The sequence below is a fragment of the Ambystoma mexicanum genome, chromosome 5q (assembly GCF_040938575.1).
Source record: "Ambystoma mexicanum isolate Mex_15411 chromosome 5q, UKY_AmexF1_1, whole genome shotgun sequence".
Lineage (NCBI taxonomy): Eukaryota > Metazoa > Chordata > Amphibia > Caudata > Ambystomatidae > Ambystoma > Ambystoma mexicanum.
The window spans coordinates 64,960,047-64,982,573 of NC_090933.1; the positions used below are offsets into that span (position 1 = coordinate 64,960,047).

A 22,527-nucleotide genomic window follows, 5' to 3' on the forward strand; every position below is an offset into this window, starting at 1 on the left:
TATTCATGAGCATGTGAATACATGCCAACTATGCTGGAGAACAATAGTTACAGGTAAGTAACTTGTTCTGCTGCATACACATCTGAACTAAACACAACCATATTTCTACAGAAAAACAAACCGCACTCACTTCCTTACAACAACACAAACCACACAGCCTTGTACAGCAGCACATGACCTATACCAACCGTTAATCACACCTATGCTCCCCAAAGGGTGTAAACCGAACGAATGTTGCCAACAGCACAGCCGAGCTCCCTGCTCTTAGTCCAACTAACTTACATCCCTGTTACCCTCTTGCCTTAACGATCCGCCAGAGCCCCAAGGGACCATGCAGGTGGTGACCGTGCGCAGTATAAAAACCTTTGACATAACTTAAAGCCAAACCCACACAATGACAAAATGACTGTGGGTAGTTACTATCGCACAACTAATATAAAACACATAAATATACATCCATCTAGACAGTGCAGAAATTACAGAAATACTCCACAATACCTGACATGAAAGGTAAGGAAGACATATAACCTTGTCGGGTCCCAGGGAATCTCAAAACCCTATGTTGAATGGGCCCTTGTGTCCAAAAGTTCACCAAAGTTCCAAGGAAGCTTCTGACACATTAAAACGCAAGGGTAGGTGTCCTGGGGACCTGGGAATTGTTCCAGTCGTCAGAGGACACTCTGTTGGAACTAACAAAGCTATTCCCAACTTTCTGAAGACTTGTGTGAGCAAGTAATGGCAGCGCCAAAGTGTTAAACTTTCTAAAGGTTACCAAACTTTTAAAAGGGCAAAATAGGGGACAGAAAAGTACCGCTGTAACTCACCTCCCAATTGGTTACTTCTTGGGACTTGATAGGTCTTCAGAAGAGTGTCCAAGGTCTTGTTTCCCGCCGTCTGCTCTGGTCGGGCTTTGCCTTCTAACTCTGGTCCCCTCAATGCAGGGACTAGTCCAGTAGCTGAAGGTGTCGATCCCCAAAGTTCTGGGCCTCAGCGCGAACAGCGACATCTGTAGCATGTTAGCCCAAACCTCAAGCTGGTCAGCCAGATTGTCTATGGGGCACTTCTGAAGGCTCTGGTTTGCAGGACGCCAAGCAGACGTCTGGAATGGATGTTCCCTCCACTCCCATGGTCAAAGCTCCAACAAAGTACTTTAGATCTCTTATCAGACTGGGCTATTCCAGGACAGCAATAGAAATTGGTTGCAAGGCCTTCTTCGGACAGATCTGTGATCACTGCGCCGTCCGCAGCTGCAACGCCGAAAATGCTGACGGCAGTTACAGTGCGGCGCAGTGATCATATGGATCACTGTGCCCGCTTCCCCTGGCCTGCATTACCCCTCCCAATCCGCACCTCACTTACCTTTAGGGCGGCACACTTCTGCGTGTGCCGCCTGCCCTCTGTGATCCCTGCAGTGTCAGCTCTTCCCACTTACGTGGGTTGGAGCAGACGACGCTGTTTTATTAATGTATTTTTATTTTTTGCCGCGGCACCTGGGCCATCAGACAAACCCCCTGTCAAGAAGAGGAGAGTTCACCCTCCACTGCCTTATCACCCTTTGCCTCCCTCCCCTCCGCCGAGGGATGAGACGGACCCGGAGACGGCGGGCATAGACATGGACGATGACTGGTTAGGAGACATCCCATCCCCGCTACCTAGGGCCTCACTGCCCGACGAGAACTTCTTTCCACGCCATGATCTCCAGAGCCTCAGAACTGTTTCAACTAGTCACCGAGGAGAAGGGTTTCCTGTACCATCGCTGCGAGGCTAAGAGGAAGACTGCTTTCAATTCCGCTCTTGGACCAGGGACTCTCCCTGATGAAGAATCCGTCCTCTTCCCCGGTGAAGAGGGACCGATACGAGAAAAAGTACAGGGTGCCGGACTCTGCACCAAAGTGTTTGAGATCCCAGCCTTCCTCGGATTCGGTGGTCTCGGTAGCGGCGATAAATCTTCTGGCTCTTCCACATCGACAACCTCCTCACCCCCAGACATCGAGGGAAAGAAGTTGGACGCCTTGGAACGAAGGGTCATCGCGTCGGTGGTGGCGACCATCAAAGCGGCCCTCGCCATAGTGGCGCACTACAACAGGGAGCTCTGGTTTGAGGTCGCTCCTCTCCTGGTCTTCCTTCCTGATGACAGGAGAGCAGAAACGTTTGAGATCCTGCAGGAGGATGAGGTGGCGTCTTGACCATGCCATTACAGTGGCCACAGACCTTGCTGGCACAGGATTCCGTCAAATGGGCAACATTTCGTCGGCAAAGTTGGTTAAGGGCCACTAACTGCCGCCAGGAGGAGCAGTCGAGGGTTAAGGACATACCCTTCGACAGAAAATTTGTTTGGTAAGACCGTGTACAAGGCTCTTCAGGCTTTAAGGCGAACACTGAGACGGCTCGTGCCTTAGGCATGCTTAAACAGTGACAGCGTTCCTTTCGGACCTCCAGAGGAAAATCCCAAGGTTCCTCCAAAGGCTTTGGCCCAGGCTTAGTCCTACTGTGAACCGTCCCGCTCTTCAGCCCATGAGGCCTACATGGGGCCGCAGCAAGTCTGGAGGAAGTCGCTATCATCAAGACCCCCAAGCCGGCGCCTCCACGGTGAAGCAAAATTGAACTAGCCGTGACTTCTGGCACCCACCTGCGCACCCCAGTTGGAGGCCGGCTGGCGAACTTCGTCAGCATGTGGAAGTCTGTCTCCACTGACCGTTGGGTGCTGGACGCTCTGGCCTACGGACACACCCTGGAATTCCAACAGTGTCCTTGCATACCACCAGTGGCCAGGCAGGAAACCACGTCCCTCGGCTCCTGCTGAAGAAGGGCACGATAGAGCTCGTCCCAAAGAAGCTCCGGAGTGTACCCTCGGTACTTCCTTGTCAATCCTAGTGCCCCCCCCCCTCCCCCCCCCCCCCCCCCCCCCATTTACAAGGGGCACCGCAAGTTTCTGCGCTTTGTGGTCCAAGGGCAGCATTACTAGTTCAAGACCTTCCCCTTCGGATTGAAGTCGCCACCAAGGGTTTTCACCAAGTGCCTGGCACTAGTGGCAGCATGGCTGGGTCTTCGAGGGATCCACGTTTACCCTTACCTGCACGACTGGCTCATCCTAGCGAAATCGAGGGAAATCGCTGTCGAACACACAGTGAAGACAGTCCAGCTGCTGACGGAGCTGGGGTTCTCGGTGAACTATGCAAAGTCCTGCTTGGTGCCATCGCAAGACGTTCTGTTCCTGGGGTCTAGCTCAACAGCGTGTGCCTGGCGTCTCCATCAGAGAGGATAGCGGCCATCCTGGGCAAGGTACAACGGCTGTTAACCCTGAAGATCGCAAGGGGGAAGTCCATCAAGTCCGGCTGTACAGGCTACGGATGCACCCTCTGCAAGAGTTTTTCAACACCCTTTTGATTCTGGTATTGGGAAGCTTTGAGGATAAGATCACTCTTGCTGAGTTTCCATCGAGCGTTACAGTGGTGGGGAGTCCGCTCATCTGTCGGCGGGCGCAGACTTTCAGACCCCAACTCATCAGTCGGACTTGATCTTTTTTTTTACCTGGAAAGTGTGAGCCTTTTTTCCCACTCATGTTTTTTGATGTGTTTTACTCTTCTTTGGTTATGGAGTTTTAAGATAACTCCATAGGCATCTTTTCATGTGTTACACTGCACCCTCTTTTTAGACTTCCCAAAGGTTTAAATACCTTCTCTGGGATAAAGTTTCCCAGAGAATGTAGGGTTAAATTGACTTTAATAGTCTTTTTAAATTCCTAGTCTCAGCACACACTATCTTCCTATAGAGTGCTGGAGGGGTTACCTAGTATCCCCTGTGTCTCAAAACTCATGTAGCAGTCAAATGCTACCCTTTTCTATCGAAATGGCTGGTGGGCATGCTTTTACAAAGAACTACCATGATTTTTCCCGACCGCGAACATTGGTAGCTAAAAATCGCGGGAGTCATGTTTTTCAAGATGGCAACTTAAGCCCCTTTGTTTAAACGGGTCCCAGATTTCTTTTTTCGCCATTTCTTTTTGGAGAAGTCCTTCTAGTGTTTCTCTGCATGCCAAACCAGGTTTAGGCCCTTTGTTGCTATGCTTTTGAGGGGGCTTCAAGACTGAAGACTGCCTCTGGGGTGGGCAGGAAATGAGGGAGCTGCCCGAAACTCCCTGTGCTTAGTCTCCTAGGACACCCAAATGCACTCTGGCGTGATTGATTGATTGGCTGGCTGACAGTCCAGCAAGGACACCACCCTTATGGGTGAGTCAGGCTGGAATAAGCGGGAGAAAACTTGCCTGGTGAAGCCCTGCTGCAGGTCCAAATCGCCAAGTTCATCTCGACAGAGGAGCCCCTTCAAGGACTACTTCTTTCTTTGAGTTGGTGGGACCAATCAACTCGTAAGCCACCTGGCTACCATTCTCGGAGCTGGTGGGGATTAACCAGGGGGAAGGACACCAGCTTGTGTGCTTGACAGCTCCTCGAACTGAAGTGACTCCATTTTTGTCCTAGTTTTTCGACGATCCTGTGCAGTGCAGGAGTCCCCCCGACGTCCTACCTCTTGTCCCCACGATTGAGGCTCAGGAACAGTGAGATCTGCAGGAACTGGCAGGAACCAACGCCTTCTGCCGCATCTTGTTCTTCATATTAAGGTACTGTGCCAACCCGATTGAGAGAACTTACCTCTCACAGAGAAAGTTTGTGGAACTTTTTCTAACTTGCAGGCCTAATCAGCTTGTGACAAGACATTCTTTTCATACAAACTACTTAGGAGAACATTGGCAAAGACTTTACTGTTTAATTCAAGAACTACGCTTTCCTATCCAAGACACTAGTCCATTGACTTTGGCCTATGCCTATTGAACTTCATTGAGTCCTCTAGTGAACTAAAACTATTTGCACTGCCTAAGAAAGTATTTTTGATCTATTCTGTTAACTTGTGCCTTTTACTCACATTGAAAGTAACTGAAATGCCATTTTGCTCCTATTTCAGGGGAGCCTAAATTACTCAAACTTATTGGTTTGGTATTGAAGTGTTTTTGTATATATTAAGTTGCCGCCTTATAGTGAATGTTTTCTAAATGATTGTGTCATAAATTAAGTGTTTTACCAAGAAACCTCAAGTGTCAACTGGAACCACTGTGATTGTAAGACCTCTGTGTAACCTTGTACTGCTCACATTCCCTCTTGAGATAAGCCTAGCTGCTCGGCTTGCTATCACAAACTGTAGTACAGACTTTTGCTTGCACCTGTAGTCCTAATTGTATGTGGTGGTCCCAGAGGGTACTGCATGCAATACTGCCTAACAGGAAGTAGGCATGCACCTTGTCGGGTTCTTTCTAGTTGTAGGTATATGGTCAAAAAGTCTTATGGACTCATCTCAACCCGACAAACTCAAGGTTAGGGGGGGAGGGGGCGGTGGGGTTGTGATGTTATTGTTAAACTTTTGTTCGTACATTTGCCTCATGTTGAAAGAAAATAGAATGTAATGTACGTGCTGTGCATCTGTTGATCATAAGAATAAAATAAATGTAAAAAAATGTAACTGCTGCCACCAACTTGTCCTTTAGGCACTGCGACGAGTCAAATGACATTTTCCCAGAAATGAGAAGAAACTATCCCCACACCTCTACCCAGAAAATTGTTTCACACTCCCAAAGCACCTTATAAAATGAATATTGATAAACCATATGGGTATTTGTATTATAAGGAAAAACCTGTGATCCGAAATACTGGGACGAGGAGGCAGTATCAATGCAGGGCCCCTCTCAGGACAGGAATGTACGCAGGAAAGCGACTTTGGGTGATGCCCACAGATCCATGGTGATGCAAAAGTACTTGTTTGTCACGGTCAGGCTTTCACTCCTATCTCGGGTCCCCTTGAAGCTAGGAAATTTTGCAGAGGTAAGTCTTAAAAGCGGAGGAACCCCGAAGTTCCAGGCCTTCACTCGGAACAGCGGCGACTGCAGCACGGTAGCCCAAACGCAGAGCTGGTCAGCCCCAGGGCAGTCCTGGGGCACTTCTGAAGGCTCTTCCTCGTAGGATTCTGAGCTGATGTCGAACGGATTTTCCCTCCACTCCAAGAGTTACAGCTCCTTCGCAGGGCTGCTGGAAATCTTCCACAGGACAGGGCTCTACCAGAGCAGCAGAAGAAGTTGGTCGCCAAGCCTTATTCCGACTGGTCGTCAGTCTCCTCGCAAGTCTTGTAGCTGGACAGGAGTCTTGACTCCCTCAGTTTCCTCCAGGATCTCTCGAGTGGGTTCAGGGGTCGTCCTCTTAGCCTAAAAGCCAGGTAAAGCAGCAGACCCCACTAGCCAATAATAGATCTCACTCTGCCGGGTGACTAATTTTCTATTTTACTTTAACAAAAACTTGCTTTATCCAAAAGCTCTCCGCTGATCTTCTTCATTCGGGCTTGGACCAACTTTATCTACTTCATCAACTTTCTTTACTCTTAACATCGGAGACTTTCGGTTGTGCACAGGATTTTGCTTGTCCTGTCATTTCGATTCACATTCCTTTGTCACACTTTCGCTTTTGCCACCTCTCAGTCTGATATCTTACGGAGACCTTCAAATGGGCATGCATGCAATGCCGGACCACTCTAAGGTATAGTATCTTGGTTTCAAAATTCAATCGATCACTCATCTGTTCAATTTTTCTTGTGTTGGTTGTCGCATGCGCTTCATACACTGTTGCTTCAGCGTTATCCATACAATATTGCTGCTTGCAATCTTGGCTTTAACAAACACCGGTCTGGTATCGGCCTCCAACTCAGACGGTGCTGATTTTACTGGCTTTGCTTTGTTGTAGGATCTAAGGAAAGTACCACGGCAGCAGGTGTTTCTTTCTGCCTTGATTGTTGACGCGGGAGAGTCACGGGTACCTCTGATGCACAATGCTGGATTCTTCAGCCTGGTTTCCTGGCCATTTGCTTTCTATTATAAAGGTTTTGTGAAAGTAATGGTGCCTCACCGAAAAGGTCAAAGGCACGTCCATCCTTGCGGTCCCCTTCTCTTTTGCCGTCTTTTGCCAACTGCCGTCTTGGAACTGCTGCTTCCTCAAGTGCTTTGCCTCGCCCAGAGTGTGCTCTTGTGCTCCGATTTTTATCCGTGTGGGGAAATGTAATGGAAGTCGGGGGGCGCGTGTGTGTGTGTTGGTGTGGTGTGGTCCGTAATTGCTTGACCCTGCCTATCGTATTGGGACGTGTTGGTCCATTTTTTTCTCAAAGTGAGCTGTCCATGAGAAATTGTCTGTGTTGTGAAAGAGGGCTGAGGGGTTGAATTCCTAAGTATCCTCCCTGGTAGGATGGGGTAAAGGTGTTACAGGGAAGGAGATACTGCATCTCGCCATTGTGTCCCAATCCCCGAAGACCCCTCACCCAGTTGATCCTCCCGCACTGGTCCACCCCAGGAACTTGATCCAAAAGCGATGGCTGTGTCCTGGCCACCTGGATGACAGATCCCTCCCAGGGACTAGCGGGTGAGACACCTTCAGGTCTCTCTCATAAGTTAGTAAGAGTAAAAACAAGTCACAGCCCGACAGACATGTCAGTTCCACATAACAGATGGGCAAAAGATAGTGCAGTGTAGTTTAAGGCTTCACTGCGCGTTAAAAACCACAGGTCAGATACAAACATTAAACCAACAAGTTTGTTGGTCCATAGAAATTGAAGGAAAGGTGCAGTAATCCGGAATCCTTAACTAGAAGCATTCCCGTCCTCGTATCGGAGCTAGGTAGAAGAAAGAAGGACATCTGTTCACAGGAGGCACAGATTAACTTTACGAGACACCAGTAAATGGGGACACGAACAGCGGTTTATCCCTGACAAACCGGGGGGGCAACGACCCCAGTTAAGGCCAGCATACGTGACAAGGCTAACATTAGGTGGCATAAAGCAACAAGGCTAAAGCTTGCTGACAACCTAACGGTCATTTAGAAGAAACTGAAGCAAAGACCAGGGAAGGGCTTGTCTTCCCCCCACACCCCACTTTCCCTTGCATCACCAAGACCGGGGAAGGGCTCGTCGACCGTCCATCCCCAACCCTTGTATTATTTAAACAAAGTAACTGTGAACCAGACTGTCCCTCTCGGGATTACTGGTGCTTTACAGCACACTTTTTTAAAGTAACCAAAAATCCTTTGAATGTATGTCAGATAAGGGAAAGGGGACTTCCTGCCCTTCCAGACACACTGGAGCCAGGGGCGAGCTTCAGGGGTGAAGCCCGCCAAAGGCAAAGCGCACCAAGGGCTCAAATCTTTCTCAACGCACAGAGTAAAAGCCAAGAAAGACCTCACAAACAGAAAATGGCGAGAAAAAGAACTGGCCATTTTGACAAAATGGACACCCATTGGTGCAGTATTGCAGCTGAGGGTTCAGCATGCGGTTAAAAAAGCACAATGGTAGTAAAAATTAAACCACTGTCACCAGCCATTTGAAGTAGTGATGGTAACAAAAATGTTAAGAGAAAGTCGGATGAGGGGCTACTGAGTAAACCCCCCTCCCCCCCTTCCCTCCATGTAAGATGGTGTGTGCTGGACCTACAAAGAGAAAAGGTGTGCAGGATAAATTTCACTTTAATATTCTTGGGAATGGTAGTTGACCCAAGAAAAGGTATTTAAACCTTAAGAGACATCCAAAGGACTTCTCAGTGACACCGCACTGAAGGTGTTCTGTGTTGCCATACAAAAAGCAGATGCCTATGGAGTTTGTCAGACTCCAAAAACAGTGAACACACACAATCCAAATGGGGGGGGGGGTGTAACATATGTGAGAAGAAGGTCCCACTCACTCGGGAGTTCAGATTAAGAAGTCGTAAATCCAGCAAAAGAGCTGGTTGGGTCTCTAAGGTGGGAGGAATTAGCACTGAAATTAAAATTCTCCTCAACTTGAGCACTCTTGGCTTATGTGATTTCAGGCCAGAAGTATAGGAACAGATATTTGGTACATTCCACTTGTTTGCATGCTTAGTCAACAGGTGGAGATGCACAATTTTGTTTTCTTTCTCAGACTTGAAAATACATTCTACACAGTATCTAAATCTATTCTAGAGCGCAAAGAGTAATGGGTAAACCACTTGTTAAAATTACATTTTCTTCCAGGTGTATGGCTAGAATACTTACTATATATGCACTGTACTTGGTGAACAAGAACTACATGTTTAAGTACACAGCCATGTCTTATGTTGCTAAATAATTACTATTTATCCGTTTTTCCATATTTTAGCCTTGCTAGACATCAGACCAGATGAAATTGACATAAAAAGAAGCAGGTGAGTGACCATGCAAAAATATATCATGTCACTTGTTCTTCAGGTGACTTTAAATACAAATGTTGCCCCTAATGTTTGTTTAAATTGAAAGTGTCTTTGCCACAGAACCTTGTATACTTCATTTTTTCAAGGTTGACTGATTTAAAGGTTGGCTCTTTTTTAGTGCGGTAATAAATATTTCCCCATTTTGCTGTTTGGACATGCCTTTTGTCATCTCCTTCCTCTTCAGTGGCGCATACACTCCATGGTAAATTTATCCATACAGTTCTAACCTCCAACCCTCAATATTCCTTCAGACAGTGGTCGAAGTGCAAAGGATTGGTTGGGAACAGCACTGTTTTGCCACAGTTCCTAACCTTTTGTTTTAAAAAGAAACCGTTCTGGCACATATTATTTTTAAAGTATAGGAAAAAGCCTAAGTTTGCTGCGATTAACTGTACTGTAGTGAGTGGTAGCGGCGCCTGTGCGTTTTGCACATGATCTCCAGGTCTGGTTTTTGACATATGTGCTGCTCTGTGCCTTTGTGAGACCCGCTATCCCTGTGGCTGCAATCCCACTCGCACTTCCTGATTTAGCCTGCCTCCTGACCCGCCCACGCTCTCCGATTGGTCAATTCACTCTGTTCCGTAGCCTAGGCCCGAGCTGCTCGCGCTCGTCACTTTTGCCAACATCTCAAGGTGAGCACTGTTTTCAATATTGCGCGCTGCTGGGGGTGTTTTTCCTGTGATCCTTGTGTTTTTAAATTCGGGCTCTGTGCCCTTGAGACCCGCTATCCCCGTCGCTGCAATCCCGCTCGCAATTCCTGATTTAGCCTACCGCCCACCCACCCCTGATTGCTCAGACCACTGGTCTTAATAGACCCTCCTGGGCAGCCCTGCGGCGAATGACCCAAGGCAAAGGGCAGCTCCTACAGAAACGGCTTTGGATCGTATCCGCAGGAGAAACGGGGAGCCAGTAGTCTGACATCAACCGCACCAACCAAAAATTAAGTGTGGCAAGGGTGGGGACTGAAGCAATTACTTCACGCCAGACAACCCTACCACTCATAGCTACAAACCCTACTGTTGTAATTCTTGCATCTAGACTGTATTCCCAACATGAAGTATGCCTGAATTGTTCCACTGTGTTGAATCTCACATTAGATTGGCTGCACAAATATCATGTGTGCCTAATTAGCGTCACTGTGGTGTAGTTGCATTTATAAAGTGTGCTCAATATCATGACTGCAGTATAGTTGACCGTAGAAAGCGTGCATAATAGCGTAACAGATTGTTGCATTTAGAAAGTGTGCCCAATATAATCACTAGTATAGTTGAATTCAGAAAGTGTGCCTAATATCACTGTAGTACAGTTGAATCTAGAAATATCACCACTGTGATATAGTTGCATTTAGAAAGTGTGCCTAATAACATCACTGTGGTATAGCTGACCAGAAAGTGTGCCTAATAAGCATCTTTGTGGTATAGTTGCATTCAGAAAGTGTGCGTAATATCGCCACTGTGCTAAAATTGAATCTACAAAGTGTGCCTAATAGCGTCACTGTGCCAAAGCTTGAACCTAGAAAATATGCCCAATAGCTTCAGTGATAGCTGAATTTAAAAAGCCTAAATTGAATTGGCTTCACTGCACTAAAGTTGTATTTAAAAAGTGTTCCTAATAGCATAACTGTGGTATATTTGAATTTAAAAAATGTGCCTAATAACCTCAGTGTCAAAGCTGAAGTTAGAACTGTGCCAGTAGCGCCGCTGTGGTCTAGTTCAATCTAGAAAGTGTGCCCAGTTACCTCATTATGCCGAAGTTGAACTTAGAAGTATGCCTAATTAGTGTAACTGTGGTCTAGTTCAATTTAGAATGTGCCTAACAACCTCATTGTGCCAAAGTTGAATTATAATTGGTGCCTACTAGCGTACCTGTGGTGTAGCTCAACTTAGACAGTGTACCTAATAGCGTGATCGTAGATTAGTTCTATTTAGAAAGTATGCCTAATAACATCAATGTGGCACAGCTGAAGTTAGAACGGTGCCAGTAGCGCAGCTGTGGTCTAGTTCAATTTAGAAAGTGTGCCTGATAACCACATTGTGCCAAAGTTGAATTTAGAACTGTCACATATAACCTAACTGTGATCTAGCTCAATGAGTGTACCTAGAAACCACACTGCCATAGTTGAATTTAGAAAGTGTGCCAATGGCATAGCTCTCTAGTTCAATTTAGAAACTGTGCCTAAGAACGTAACTATAGTCCAATTTTAGTCCAATTCATTTTAGAATCTGTGAACCCCCACCAAAATGGCATAGTCTAACTTAGAAAGTGCAAACCTCATCATCCTGTGGTATAGTTGACCTATAAAGTGTGAATAATACCTTCCTGTGGTACAACTGAACTTAGAAATTCTATATAATATCAACCTGTGCTACTGCCGAACTAGAAAGGGTGCCTAACTGCGTTATAGTTAACTCAGTGTGAATAATATCCTCCTATGGTTCAGTTGAACATAGAAACCGTCCCTAACTGTGGTATAGATAAACTTAGAAAGAGCGTATAATATCTTGCTGTGGTTTGTCTAATGTAGAAACTATCCCTAACTGAAGTACAGGTAAACATAGAATGTGTAAAAAAACATCCTGTAGTATAGTTGAACCTGGGATGTGTGAATGAAATCATCCCGTGCCAATTTTAACACTTCAAACTTAACCACGCCATGAGTCCTCCCAACCCACCAAGGTCTGCCGAAAGACGCACCCACGCCCCTTCCCTCTCGCTGTTCCTCCCATCCTTCACCTCACCATCCCACTCTCCACCCCATCCTCAGCCCACTCCATGTCCAACCCCCAAGCCAGAAGAACCACCCTCCACCTCGCCCCCGCCCCAGCCCCTATCCAGACACCAAGGTAGAGGAGTCCAATGGGGAGCCAACCATCCTAAGACCCCTGCTCCTCCCATCCCCTCCACACACCTGCCCACGAGCATCATACCTGCACCCCCGGCCTGCCCAACTAAAGGTCCTCCCAATCACACCCAGCCCCGCAACCTCCCACCTGCCCTTCCCCTCATCAACTCCCACCAACACCCTCCTCCGACCTCACTCCTTCCCCTCTCTAAAAACCGCACGTCTCACCCTGGCAAGAACAGTAGCCGCATCCTTTTCACCCTTAGACCCCCTCCCCCCACACACCAACCGCAACAAAAATCCTGAAGAGAAAACGTACCTGGTCTCCCTCAAGCTCTCATTACTCCTCCCCAATCCTGTCGACCCACCACCTCAATCTCCCAATCTCGATCACCGCCCTCCCCCGCCTCACCCTGCCTAAAACCCCTCTCCCTTGAATTCCCACCAACCACAACTGAAACACCTAATGCCCCACACCCCACCTTCAAGTCCCTGACCCCAAACCCATCCAACACCTCCCCCCACCACTTCGACTGCCCGCCTACTCTTCCCATAGGCCACCCCCTCTCCCTCTTACCAGGTTCCACCTACTGCCCTCACCCCACCCACCCCACCACCCATCCCACTCACTGTCCCTCCCCTCCCATCGTCCACCTCTGCAACTCCCACATCATCTTCTGTACCGAAGCAAGATGCATCCTTTTTAATGCCCGATCTGTAGCAAAAAACAGACACAGCCTCTTTGACCACCTCACCTCTGACAAACCAGACCTAGTCTTTATCACAGAAACCTGGTTCTCTGAGTTTGCCCCGATCGCCAATGAAGCCTTCCCCCCTAAACTATTTCCTAATCCCACTAAACCGACCCTCTAGAGGACTAGCAATCGCCTTCAAGTCACACTTCACCACCTCAATCGACAACCAGCCACGCCATCCCTTCCTGCGAATCGCTATTCGTAAAACTATCCCTCCCCCCCCCCTTCCTTCTCCCACAGCTTCCTAATCTACAGACCTCCTGGCTACGATGGACAATTCTCAAACAACCTCTGTGACTCGATAGCCACCCTCCAATTAAACCATCCTACCCTCACCCTTCTAGGAGATTTCAACATCTGGCTTGACATCCTCACCAACCCTATGACCCACTTTCTGGTCGACTGCCTAGATGCGATTAACCCCCATACGCACATAAACGGGCCAACTCACTATAAAGGACACACCCTTGTTGCCATCTTCAGCTCCCACAACCAGATACATCTAAACGCCCCCACCGTCTGGTCCGATCACTTCATTGTCTTTCGCCATTCGCCCATCCCTCCCCGTACCCCCAAATCTATGCAAATGTTGGAAGAAACTAAAAATCCTTCCCCACCCAATGACCACCTAACCTCCGACGCCTTTGACTCATGGCTCAATACTGCATTAATCCCGCTCACCCTCACTTGTAAACCATCAGCTCGCCATGGCTCTTTTCCTAGATCGTTTACACCAGAACTAAAGACCGCAAAACATCTATATAAATCGCTCGAACAAAAAGTGGCAGAAAGGCAAACCCCCCCCCCCCCCCCCCCCCCCCCCCACAGCAGATCCACCTTGGCCCTGCACCATCGCCACTACAAGGCCGAAATCTGGAAAGCAAAAAATTTCAACTTCCGAATCCTGAACTGTGAAAACCCCAGCAAAGAACTCCACAAAATCATCTCCGAATTCACCAAACCATCATGTACCACCACCCAATCGACGTCCCCCCCCCCTCACAATCACTCTGCGACTCACTCTCTCCACTTCTACACCACTGCCCTCGAAAGAACACATTCTCTAATCAACAAACTGGCCCTCTTGCACACAATCAACCCACCCTACCTCCCATCCCACCGCCTGCAACCGCTACCCAACCGACCTTCGACTCTTTCACTCCACTATCAACTGACCAATTCCTCAAACTTCTCTCCGCCCGCAAACCATCCGGCTCCCCGCTAGACCCCTGCCCAGCCACAACCCTCAAAGAAATATTTGCATCATAAATGACTCTCTCTCTCTCCACTGGAATTTTTCCCGACGCGTTCAAAAATGCTCATGTCAAGCCTCTCATAAGAAAAAACTTCCCTAAAACCCAAAAACTACTGCCCCATCTCTAACACCAGATTCCTTGCTAAACGCATTGCCGGAACAGCCTACTCCCAACTAAACGCCTTGGTCGAAGCCACCAATCTCCTAGACCCCGCTCAATCAGGTTTCAGACCCCGACATGGAACCGAAACCACTCTAACCTCAATCTGGGATGACCTTAAAAACACTGCTGATTCTGCGGGATGCGCTGCACTAATACTTCTTGACCTATCCGCCGCCTTTGACACAATCAACCACTCGATACTCCTCTACCGCCTCCATTCCCTAGGAATCCGTGGAAACGCTCTCAAATGGATAGCATCCTTCCTCAACAATAGGAACCAAATAACCCTACTCTCCTCCTATGAGTCCCCCGCACAACCAGTCAATACTGGAGTTCCACAAGGAGCATGCCTATCCGCCCTCCTTTTCAACCTCTAAATGTCCACCCTCCCACGAATCTGCTCGCACAATATCCTGTGCTACAATTACGCTGACGACCCCCAACTAATCCTAAAACATTTAGTCAAAACACAACATCGCCACCTGCCTCCTTGACATTGATAACTGGATGACCACAAACCACCTCCTGTTAAACCCCTCCAAAACTGAAATCCTGGTTTGTGGCAACACTGAACTTCTTGCCCACCCCACCCCACCCCGGCCATCTGCCATGGGCAATTCCCCAAAAACCTCAACTTCAGTAAAAAAAAAAAAAAACCTTGATCCACTCTCAACTCTGACCTAACCCTCTCGCACCAAGTCAACAACGTCTCTGAAGTCCTGCCACTACCACCTCAAAATTCTTAAGCGCATTTCTTCATACCTCTCCGCGGTCCAGTCAATTGTAATGTCAAGACTGGACTATGCGCACCCTCCTCTACCTCAGAGTCCACGCGCACCACCTGACTAAACTACAAAGAGCACAAAATGCCGCAGCCTAACTGCTACTAGCACTTGTCCAAGAGATCACATCTCCCCAGTTCTCAAAACTCTCCACTGGCTTCCGGTTGCCCGAAGGGTGACCTTCAAAACCTTATGTATCTCTCACCGAGCAATGCATAAAACCGGACTTCAATATCTTCAGGACAAACTAAAACCCTACCATCCACCACGCACTCCCAAGATCAAGCTCTGCCCGCCTCCTAGTGATACCAAAAACCAACTCAGTCAGGTTAGGGGGATCATCATTCTCAGCCCTTGCCCCCACTCTGTGGAACTCACTTCCACCCCACATCCGACTCACCGAAGACCTCCTGTCTTTCCGCAAGTTACTGAAAACTTGGCTCTTCCCTTAAAAAACGGACTCTTAACACAAACTGTATAGCAGCAACAATAAACAGTAGCCCGTGGTTGCTGTATCAACAATCCAGCATCGAGACCAGGTCGACAAAAACGGAAAAATATAATTGCGAGTGTAAATTAAAACGGATAAACTGAATAGAATGAAGTAGATGAAAGGCATGAAGTGGCTGAAAGAAATGATGTAGATACAGTAGGTGAAATGAATGTAGCAGATGAAATGGATGCAGTGGATAAAACTGAATCCGATGCAGTAGATGCAAGGGATAAAGCAGAAAAAAGGGATGGATCGGACAAAGTGGAGGTAACGGACAAAGTGGAGGGAAAAATAAAATGTAGAACTGTAGAAGCAGATGAAACGGTAGAAGCGGAACAAGTGGCTGGAACGGAGAGGACACATGGATTGGATCGATGATGGAGTGGATGGAGTGGATTGAGTGAATGGAACAGGTAGAATGTAGAACAGAAGGAGTGGACGGAACAGGAGTGGTGGACGGAACTGATGGAGTTGAACGAAAAGCCGGAATGGAACGGATTGGAGTGGATGGAAAAAATGGAGTAGATGGAACGGGTGGAGTGGATGGAACGAATAGACCTGATCGAATGTATAGACGGGATGGAACAAACCAAGCAGAGAGAATAGATGGAGCACATGGAACGAATGGAGCATATGGAACGCGTAAAACACTTGGAACCGTTCAAATGAATAAAAGGATAGAATACATGGAACAAACTAAACAGATGGGAAGGATAAAATGGATCGACAGATTGGATGGAGTAGTTCACCTAGATTAAGGATTGAATGTTTGAATCGATGAAAATACTAGTAAACGAAATGATGAACCAGACAAAGAATGAACAGACGAAACTTAGTGAACAAAACTGATCAGATTAGCGCTCTCAACTGCGCCGTACTGAAAACCACCATATCAAACTACCACACCTGCTTGCTCCTATACACCACCACTCAATTAGAACACAGCGATATTATAACACATTCGGTATAGCTCTTCTCATACCGACACGTACTCCACATCACCCTGATTAAACACAGCTAGCTGAGCACACACAGCTAGCCTAAGCGTCTCCTCTGGCCTAATGCAGCCAGAAATCAGTCTGGATATTAACCTGCCAGAATGAACACACATTCCTGACCTCCCAACCACCACACCTACCGCTAAGAAGCAGCTATCATGCAAATGCCACACCAGCTGCACACACACCGGGGCACCCATGGCCCTTAGGACTCCCTCCCCTCTTTCTCTACTGACCTTAACTACGGTTCCTGAGGGCGTTCAACCTACCAGCGCCTTGAGATCATACCATTGATACATAAGGCGGTATACAAATGCAAAGTAACATAACAGAAAATGTGAGGACTAATTTTCTATCCTCTGGCCTGGTGGACAGTGTAGAAGCCTGTTAGGAAGAATTCATATAAATGTGACAATTCCTCCAACCTTGGAGCCCTGCAGCTCTTTTGCTAAACTTTGGGACTTTGAACTTTTAATTCTGTGTGTTTTACTCTTGTGTTTTGTTTAGTTATGGTGTTTTAGACCACTCCCGAGGCATCTTTTCATGTGCCACACAGCACCCTCAGTGCAGTGGCACAGGGAAGCCTTACCTTCTCTGGGAAAAAATGTTTCCCAAAGAAAGTAAAGTGAAATTGACTTTACAAGTCTTTTCAAATTCCTAGACCCAGCACACCCTATCTTACAATAGAGTGCTGGAGGGGTTACCTAGTATCCCCTGTGTCTATATACTCATGTAGCAGTGAAATGATTCCCTTTCCTATCGAAATGACTGGTGGCAGTGGTTTTACAACGAACTTCCATGATTTTTCCCAACCGCAAAAACCGGTAGCCTTAAATCGCGGCAGCCATGTTTTTCAATCTGGCGTCTGAGCCCCCTTTGTTTAAACTTGTCCCGGTCTTCTTTTTTCACCATTTCTTTGTGGCAAGATCCTTCTAGTTAGCTCTGCGTGCCAAACCAGGTTTGGTCCCTTTGTTGCATCGCCTTTGGTGGGCTTCAGGACTGAAGACCGCCTCTGGCGCCAGAGTGTCTGTGGTGGCCAGGAAGTGAGGTAGGTGCCCGAAACTCACTGCTTGATCTCATAGGAGACCCAAATGCACTCTGGCCTGAATGGCTGGCTGACTGTCCGGCATGGACAGTCCCCCTGCTGGGTGAGTGGCAGCTAGGCTGGAATTAATGGGAGGAAACTGGATAAAAGGAGTCTCTTGGCTTGGAAGGCAGTCGACCACTGGCACGAAAGAAACGAAGACTAGCTGGAAGAGGACGGCTGCTCCTGGACCATTGGTTTGCCCGATGAAGCCCTGCTACAGGTCCGAATCGACAAGTTCATCTCAACAGAGAAGCCCTTCAAGGACGCCTTCTCCCTTTGTGTTGGTGGGACCAATCCACTCGTAAGCCACCTGGATTCCATTCTCAGAGCTGGTTGTATTTTCCTCAGAGTGCTGTAGGAAACCGAATAGCCAGGGAGAGGGACACCAGTTTGTGTGCTTGTCTACAGCTACCAGAATTATTTGCCAAGGGCCAGCTTTGACCATTCCCAGTGCAGTGCCGGAGTCCCCTGACGTCCTCCCTCTTGTCCCCACTACTGAGGCTCGGGACCAGCGAGATCTGCAGGAACTGCCAGGAACAGAAGACTTCAGCTGCATCTTTTTCTTCAATGTAAGGTACTGTGAAAACCCAACCGAGAGAACTTACCGCTCACTGTGAAAGTGCTTGAAAATTTGGCAATTTGCAGGCCTAGTCAGCTTGTGACCCAATATGAACCTTTCTTTTACAAACTACTACGGAGCACTTTGGCAAAGACTTTTCCGTTTAACCACCAGAACTGCTCTATCCTATACAAGACTTTAGCCCATTGACTTTGGCCTAATTTTTTATTAACTTATACCTTTTTTCTCCTCCTTCAAAGTAGTTTAAATGCCTCAAACGTACAGTGTAAAGTACTGAAGTATATTTTTGTGTGATATATATTGCCTCCTTCTAGTGAATGTTTTATAACTGACTGTTGAATAAATTAATACGTGTTTAACCAAGAAACCTTGAGTGTAAGTTTATTTGAATACTTGTGATTGTAGACCTCTGTAACATCCTTGCAGCTCACATTCCCTCTTGACATAAGCCTGGCTGCTCAGCTCCGCTACCAAAATCTGCAGTACAGATTTATACCAAAGGTTGGTTTTGCTTACACCTGTAGTCCTAGTTGTGTGTAGTGGTCCCAAAGGGTACTGCATACAGACTCTGCCTAACAAAGGCCAACCTATATTGTGACACGGACAACTCTGGTGAGCTTTAGCCAAACCAGTTCATGTAGCAGTGACAGGCGGTCTAGGCTAAGTTCTTCAGAGGGGGTGAGCTTGTAAAGGGTCCACAATGAATTCACACAATGGGAATCCGATTCTCCAGTACGGGGTCTGGCATGGATTCACATGCTCATGAATAGTCCCTGTCAGGCCGGGAATCCTCTGTAAAAGAAAAATGTTCAACTTACAAACTCTCCTATAAACTGATCACTGTGCCCTGGGTCATCATGCCCCAGCCAATGACTGCCGTCTCCCTAAGCCCCTCTATCAACCATCTTCATATTTTTACTGCACGTTCAATTGTTGGGAGTCCTCGTGTTTTGCTCTGAGCTTTTCTATGTTTTTGTGCTTTTTCAATAGTGTTTCTATTTTTGTCAAATAAGCCTCTGTGCTCTTTCGTTCCTTTGACCGACAAGCAGGGATCCGATTCCCAAAGGCCATCGAGCCTACACTGCATGCCGGAGGAGAATGAGGGAGTCTCCCTCTTCAAGCTCTGCTCCAGCAGATTGAGACGTGTTTGGGGAAGACCAACACTCCCAGTGCCTCTGTCTCCATCCAGACCACAGGGAATCAGTTTGTGAAATGTTCTCCAAGTGCACCAGCAAGGATTGTCACAATAGGTTGGCGGCATAGCTCAACGCCATGGCCTCTACTCCGTGCAGCAAGCCGGGGCATGCCTCACCCAGGACCGGCTGCTCCGATCTGTGGGCTTCTAAGTCCTTTGCGACCGCTCCTTCCGTGGTGGCCCAAGACGAGACCAAGCACCGCAAGTCTGTTTCTCCAACATGGGGTCTGGCATGGATTCACATGCTCATGAATATTCCCTGTCAGGCTGGGAATCCTCTGTAAAGAAAAAATCAGTTTCACTGCTGAACTGTCTTTATCCTAACAACAAATCGCTGGTCTGTGTGCCAATGACTGCACTCTACCTAAGCCCCTCCTCCTGCAGCCATCTTCAGATTTTTACTGCACGTTCAAGTGTTGGGAAGTCCTCATGCTATAGCTCTCGAGCTTTTACTGCGTTTTGCAATTTTTCTAAAATCTCTATTTTTCTAGTCATTCGAGCCTCGAGCTCCATCGATCCATCTTCCGATTAACGGGGACCCGTTTTCGGGTTCTTCAGCGCCCCTCAAAGGCGATTTATTTTTATTTTTTTGGTAGTTTCTTGGAGGATTCCAGAAGCTTCTTCAAGGCCTACACCGCGTGGAGATGGCAGCGGAGAAGGAAGACAACGCCTCTGTTCAGGATTTGTCCAGTATGTGGCCTACGGAACATCTACTTGAATAATGGGCATTCCATGTGCCTTTACTGCCTGCATTCAGACCAAACGCACGTGGAGGTCTGTGCGTTTTGCAAGGAGATGGTCCCCTGCACCATGAAGGACCAGCGCAGGCTCCTCACTGAGTGGCTCCAGGCCAAGGCCCCTGCTACGGGTGAGTCCTGGCAGCATGCCACACCCAGCCACAGGAAGAAATCTGAGCGGTCTTCTAAGACCTTTGACGGCGCCCCAGCAATGGGGGCCCAACATAAGGCCAAGCACTGCGAGTCCGGGAGCGCTGTTGCGACTGGCGGCCAGGACGAGCTCAGCGTCTCCGGCACATTCGACCACGAGCCCCGGTCGGACCAGTCGGAGAAGGCTAAGGGGGAGCGGGGCGCTGACCCGCCCCAAGGTGAAGGCCCCTAGCTCGACCAAGGTTGTGCAGGCCCAGATTCACCCAGCGCGAAGCCTTCCATTGACAGTGTGGTGGCGTCCCTAGCAAAGGATGCGGGTTCGCAGGGTACAGTCCCCAAGGCGAGGGTTTCCCTGCCTGCCAGGAGGGAATCGTCATTCCAGCCCAGAGAAGACACCGGAGAAGGCGATGCCCATAATCTCCCCAAAACTGGCTCCCCCGGTCGAAAAGAGGTGGCGGTGGCAGTAGTCCTGCAGGGCACGGACATCTCCTCTGAGGAGGAGCTTTCTACACTCCAGACCATTGTGGCAAAGAAGTTCGTCGAGGCCATGGCCTACGGGAGGGCCCCCGACAAGGGAGACTAGGAGGAGCAGGGCGTTGAGGACTTGGGAACACTACACCACTGCCTCCGTCACTTCCACCTCTGCCACCTCAGCAACCACCTCAACCACCAGCGGACATCCTCCAGGCACTTCACACCTTTTGCTTGAAGATTCGGACGAGGATGCCTCTTCCGCCGACAGAAGACCCTGTGGCACCGGAGGATCCCGCAGCACCGGGGCCATCAGGTGCCCCCCTACCAAGAGGAGGAGAGTTCATCCTCCACCGCCTAGTCACCCTTCGCCCCTCTCCCCTGCACCGGGGGAGGACACGGACAAGACGGGCACGGGCGACAATGGATTAGACCTCCCGTCTCTGCCGCCCAGAGCCTTACTGCCCGACGAGATAGGCTTGTTCCATGCCATGATCTCTAGGGCCTCGGATTTCTTTCAACTGACTCAGGGGGGAAAGCACAGGGTTTCTCCAGCATTGGATCTTTCATGGATTCACATGCTTTGAATATTCCCCGTCAGGCTGGGAATCCCCGGTACATTATATAAAACCTTTCCCGTAGGAAAACTTTTTCGACGCTTATGCGTCCTATCCACCTCGTTTTGTATCATGCGTGGCCGTAGCGTCAGGACGTCATGATATAAATCCAGGCCCCGCCCCCGCGCTCCCTCAGATTTCAACCGTCTTTCAAAGTAGTGGGATCCTCGTGTTACTACTAGTGAAAACTAGGTTGTTTTTTCTGTTTCGCTTCGGCGAAGTTCAAATTCTGGAGAATTATGTCTGGAAAAGCGTTATTCCGCCCGTGTGCAACCTGTGGCCTCAAAAAGGTTTATGAAGGAGACGGCCACATGGACTGTATCTACTGTCTCCACCCGCACCACACGGCGGATACATGTGAGAGATGCCAGGGTTTCTCCCAAAAAACCCTTAAGGACCGTAAAAGAAGGCTGGTCGACTGGCTTAATGACGGAGCGGGTGCCTACCCGGCTTCGGAAGTTGGCTCCACGGCCTCCAGGAGCAAGTCGGAGCCTCCATCGAAGAAGGTACGGCCAGCAGAAATTCGCGCTGAGGACAAGCATAAGAGGAAACCGGCTGGATCTTCCTCATCACATAAAAAGTCGTCCTCCTCATCATCTAAGATGGAGAGGCTAGCGCTGCCAAAATCCTCCTCAGGGGACCGTCCCAGGTCTTCCATGAGTCGAGAGGCCTCAGCCGGGAAGTCGGCATCCAAATCGACGACGAAGTCTAAGGGCTCGACGACGACGACTTGCTCGTCGACCTCGGTGTCATTGACGATGCCTATTACCGTTCAAGCAGCAGCGGTTGGGATTCCTTCGGCGGAGACTCAGTCGATGGCTTGGCTGCCTGAGGCCTATGACCCGATCCCCCCCCTGAGGTCTTACTGCAGCCAGACACGGCCTGCTCGGCGGAAGGAGAAGGTGACATGGTTCTGCAGCCATCGGATTTAGGCTTACGGCCTTCCACGTCGACGACGGCGAGTGCGAGCGGGGGTATGGTACCTATATCATCCACGTTACTGACCCCCCCAGACGGTTTTGTCTCTGGATGTGCTTAATACTCTTCAGAAGCTCCTGCAGCGGCTGGATACGCAGTTCCCTCAACCTGGGACGTCATCGTCACTTTTGTCTGTACCTT

At 48.6% G+C, this 22,527-nt stretch overlaps 1 protein-coding gene across 2 annotated transcripts in view; it reads left to right on the forward strand.

Moving 5' to 3' along the window:
- LOC138497213 (uncharacterized) overlaps nucleotides 1-22,527 on the forward strand; it is a 371,787-nt gene that overhangs the window by 178,558 nt on the left and 170,702 nt on the right. For both annotated transcript variants that reach the window (XM_069620537.1, XM_069620538.1), the window contains one exon: nucleotides 9,193-9,238. In XM_069620537.1, coding sequence (XP_069476638.1) covers nucleotides 9,193-9,238 — 46 coding nt within the window. The remainder of the gene's footprint in view (nucleotides 1-9,192; nucleotides 9,239-22,527) is intronic.